Raw genomic sequence first — 4,953 nt, 5'->3', positions numbered from 1 at the left:
TGTATAGAATAGTACTGGTAATCATCATTATCATTAAACTAGTTTAGCATTATAAAAAATTAATTTAAATACAGAGTAATCAAGTAATGATAAACAAAATAGTAACAAAACAAAATAGTAAATAAGAAAAAACAAGATGACTAGTGATAATAGTGATAGAACTACATTGTAGTTCGAATTAAATCGAATTAAAAATAGTAGTGAAATGGTAAATAAGAATGATGATTAGTAATAATAGTTATGGTTATACACAATACAGGAAAAAAAACTTAAATCGTTTTAAAATAGATAATAATAATAATAACAACAATAATAATAATATATAACATTTACCAGCATTAGATTAATTATCATTCTTTGTACCAGTGTTTTCCAACCAGGGTGCCTCCAGCTGTTGCAAAACTACAACTCCCAGTGTGCCCGGACAGCCTTCGGCTGTCCGGGCACGCTGGGAGTTGTAGTTTTGCAACAGCTGAAGGCACCCTGGTTGGGAAACACTGCTCTGTACCATAGATCATCGGGTTAACGAGCCACTTGTCTTCTCCACAGAGCCACTTTCCAGTGAATAAAGATGTATTTTCTGATTCCTTATTCATAGTCAGCAGGGGGGCGCGCAAGGACCTGCGGAGCTGTCTCTTTAAGGCGCGCTCCCGGCCCACCCGCGCGCTCCCGCGTCTATATCTGGAGTGTATGGAGATGCCTCCAGCTCAGAGAAGGAGAAGGCAGAGGAGCAGGAGCACACAGGACCGGGGACCATAGGCACCGCTCTATATCGGACTCTTCCCTATGGATACAGCTCCTTGCCTGTCACCCTAAGGACCTGTAGTCACCACTTTGTGTTCAGCTCAGTCTCAACTATTCTCTATAGGATCTTACTGACAACTCCGCTGCCCCCATGTTAGTCCACGCATACTCTGCCATGGTAAGTACTATATATATATATATATATGTCGCTTTATATTTATTTAGGAAGTGCCAACGTGACCAGGTGGCAGCAGCTGCTTCTAATTGTTGTTTTGTGATCTTGTAATTTTACTTTAGAGAATTTTGAGAATAGAGGAAGAGGGTATCATGAACAGCAGAAAATCTACAGATAAATAGATAAGAATTGAGAATATAATACTGTAGATACATAGATCAATTCATAAATAGGAGATGTATTATATTTAATCTATTATGGGGTATGGGTGGATGATGGATTCCTATTGAACAAAAAAGAAAGAAAGAAACAGAGAAATGGTCGTGTACTTGAAGACCCTGATCACTTTCCTGCCGCGGTCTCAGGGTGTAGGGAGATGCTTGGGCTCAGTTTTATGAAGAGAGTTTGACAGATGATCAGAACTACTTTAATGGATGTTTAGAATGATTTTTGGGGATGTATTACTGCCTGGATGAATAGTATGGGGTGTTTCCCAACCAGGGTGCCTCCAGCTGTTGCAAAACTACAGTTGAACAACAGCTGGAGGCACTCTGATTGGGAAATACTAGAGTGTTAGCTTCTCTCCCATGTAACCCTCTGATCCTATGTATATATATATATTGCAGGAGCGCTCTGATGCCCTGAATGGAGCCGCCGGCGGTGGTCGCCTATCCCAACTCTCCTCGCTGAACCAGGGGGCTTATTCCTCTGCTCCCCCACTCTGTCATACTCCAGCATCTGATTTCCAGCCCCCATACTTCCCTCCCCCGTACCCACAGCCTACCTTATCATACTCCCAAAGCCAAGAGCCTGGATACCCCCACCTGGGAGACCCCTACTCTGGTATTAACCCTATCCACCAGCACCAGCAGTCGGCATGGCACACGCAGAGAAGTCGCCAAGAAGACGCAGGGCTTCTGTCTCAGTCACACAGGGGGCTCAGCCTTGACCCACGAAGGGACTATGGGGGGGTTCCCCGTCTGCTGCCCGGGTTGGGAGATGGTGGGCACAGCCTGGCAGAGAGTGCCCTGTCCTTACATGCGTTGTCACACCACAGCATAGAAGACATGCAGGTAAGAAGATGGACCAGCTTATATATCTAGGAGTATAATAGTAACATTGTTCAGCAAGTTCAACCTATAGAAAATCGAATTAAAAATAGTAAATAAGAATGATGGCTAGTAATAATAGTCATTGAGATACACAATACAGGAAAAAAGAATTAAATAGTTTTGAAATAGTAATCAGAAATAATAATAATAATAAAAATAATAATCATAATACATAACATTTACCAGCATTAGAGTAATTTTCATTCTCTGTACCAGTGTTTCCCAACCAGGGTGCCTCCAGCTGTTGCAAAACTACAACTCCCAGCGTGCCCAGACAGCCTTCGGCTGTCTGGGCACGCTGGAAGTTGTAGTTTTGCAACAGCTGGAGGCACCCTGGTTGGGAAACACTGCTATGGATCAGAATCCCACCAAAACTAGTAGCTACTTAAGATTAACAATAATAGATGCTCCTTGCAATACCCCTGCATGGTCCTATACCCCAGGACTGTCCACACACTACCAGGCAGCGATGTTGTCCTTATCTCCCTAAGAATATTCCCTTACATACAGACTTCAATTTCTTAGGACCAAGTGTCTAAAATCCAAAAATACCGGTATTAATAATATTTTATGGCATTAAGTTATGGAAACCTTGCCATCCATTGCATAATTCTGTATGGAAGTATATGATTATAGCCTTTCTATATTCTCAGTATATAGTTTGGGGTTTCTGCATGTAGCAGTGTGCAGAGCACTGTGTGTGCAGCAGTTTTACACTATTGCTGTCACCCTCCCTTCCTTTGTGATTATCTAATTGTTTAGGGAATTTGCAGAAAATGATTTAACCCTTTGATCACATTTTCCTTCATTTACTTTCAAGCTAAGCCCTGGGGCAGAGATCAACGAAATAAACAAACTTACCTTTTTTTTTAAACAAGGAAATGAAACAAATATAATAATTTACGCATTATTGTGCCCTGCAAGGGAATTCGCAGATCACAAACATACGCGCTATATAAACCGAGCAATTAATTGATTAAATAAATAAAAAAAAATATTAATTACTTAAAAAAGAGAGGAGTAAACTGGTACAGATGAGCAGCGATGATTCATACTGCCTCTGCGACATGTATCATTCTTTGTTTTCTCTCTCCAGATTTCGTTCCACTTCTGTGTTTGTGCTTATAGTTTATAATTACCTTTTTTTCATGTACTTTTTATAGCTTTTTTAGTATTATCTATCTAGCTATCATTTATCTAGCATCTATCTATCTATTTATCTAACTATTATCTATTTATCTATCTATCATTTATCTATCATCTATCTATCTATCTATTTATCTAACTATTATCTATCTATTTATCTATCTAACTATCATCTATCTATCTATCTATCTATCTATCTATATCTATCTATCATCTATCTATATACCAATCATTTATCTATCATCTATCTATCTATATATATATATATTTATTTATCTATTATCTATGTATCTATCATCTATCTATCTATTTATTTATTTATTTATCTATCTATCATTTATCTATAATCTATCTATCTATCTCATATCTATCATCTATCTATCATCTATCTAGTTATCTATCTATTATCTATCTATCTATCATCTATCTCATATCTATCTCCTATCTATCTATCATCTATCTATCTATCTATCTAATATCATCTATCTATTTATCTATCTCATATCTATCTATCTATCTATCTATCTATCTATCTATCTATCTATCTATCTATCTATCTCTCTATCTCTCATTCCCTGACTGCTTGATACACACATTGATAGATACATTTCTTTATTAACTACAAGCGATTTAAACAATGTATAAGATAATAATGCATTTGAAATAAATGACAGATCATTAAACTAATCATTATATTCATCTGAAAAAAGAAAAAAAATGTTGTTTAGTTTTTTTTGTTTATTGCTGTGTTTCTTAATGCCGCATTTGAGCTAGTAATGGTTAATAAAGTACACTTTAATGTACACTTTAACCTGATCGGTGAACAGTTTTTTCCCCATTTATTCATTTATTCACAATGTTTGCTACTTAACTATAAAATAAACAACTGGAGATACAAGTTAATCTTATGTTTTTTTCTTATGGTTTTTTCTTATGCTTTTTCTTATGATTTTATAGGTAATATATAAAAGTTACTATAAAGAATACTACAATGCACTTAATCCATTATAAATCCAGAATAAAATAAGTAAATGTCTCTATATATTAGATAATGAATAAGATACACTATCGGCATGACTTCCTATAGGTTGAGTAAAGGAGCTTCCATTCATTCTTAGTGGTAATAAATAACCCAGCCAAACTTGTATATTCCTGTCCCTACCCTTCCAGGGAAATCACAATGACGTCTATAGAATTATCAGAACCTTACCTAAAGCTTTGAAAGGGAATCTATGAGCGGCGATGCATCTAGTGAATCTGAGGAGTTCACAATTACCCCATGACATCTGGGGTCATTGGGGAGAATTCAGCAGTATATATATATATATATATATATATATATATATATATATGTATATATAGCTCTGCTACCTATGTGCTTTTCTGTTCATAGAAATAGAACTATGAATCGATTCTATTATTTATGTGTTTATCAACTAATACTTAGTTAGAAAATACTTTTTTAGAGGTCATTCTGAATATATGTGTAACAATGCAACATGTATAAGCATATATACTGCAATATTGCTCTTGCTTTGTGTTTTTATTTTCATATCTTATTGTTTAAATTACATTGAGATTTGCATTGATATGTAGCACATGTATTGTTACTTAGGTTCCCTGCCTGTATTTATTCCTTACATATAGTTTGTTTATTAAATCCCACATTTATAATGATTAAATCCATACTGTTTCCTTATTGACCAGGTGATGGATGAGTCAGGTATCAGTTTACTGGACCAGTCTGTCATCAAAAAAGGTAAGTCTTTGACCTAT

The 4,953-nt window shown here is 36.1% G+C and overlaps 1 protein-coding gene across 1 annotated transcript in view; it reads left to right on the top strand.

Moving 5' to 3' along the window:
* Positions 1 to 592: 592 nt before the first annotated feature.
* Positions 593 to 4,953, top strand: part of TFAP2E (transcription factor AP-2 epsilon) — a 29,125-nt gene continuing 24,764 nt past the window's right edge. The window contains exons 1-3 of the mRNA XM_056557199.1: positions 593 to 922; positions 1,546 to 1,992; positions 4,885 to 4,936. Coding sequence (XP_056413174.1) covers positions 896 to 922; positions 1,546 to 1,992; positions 4,885 to 4,936 — 526 coding nt within the window. The 5' untranslated portion in view covers positions 593 to 895. The remainder of the gene's footprint in view (positions 923 to 1,545; positions 1,993 to 4,884; positions 4,937 to 4,953) is intronic.

Source organism: Hyla sarda, chromosome 2 (genome assembly GCF_029499605.1).
Source record: "Hyla sarda isolate aHylSar1 chromosome 2, aHylSar1.hap1, whole genome shotgun sequence".
NCBI classification, from domain to species: Eukaryota; Metazoa; Chordata; class Amphibia; order Anura; family Hylidae; genus Hyla; species Hyla sarda.
The sequence above is the reverse complement of the archived record's forward strand: the minus strand, read 5'-3'. Positions and strand labels throughout refer to the sequence as shown.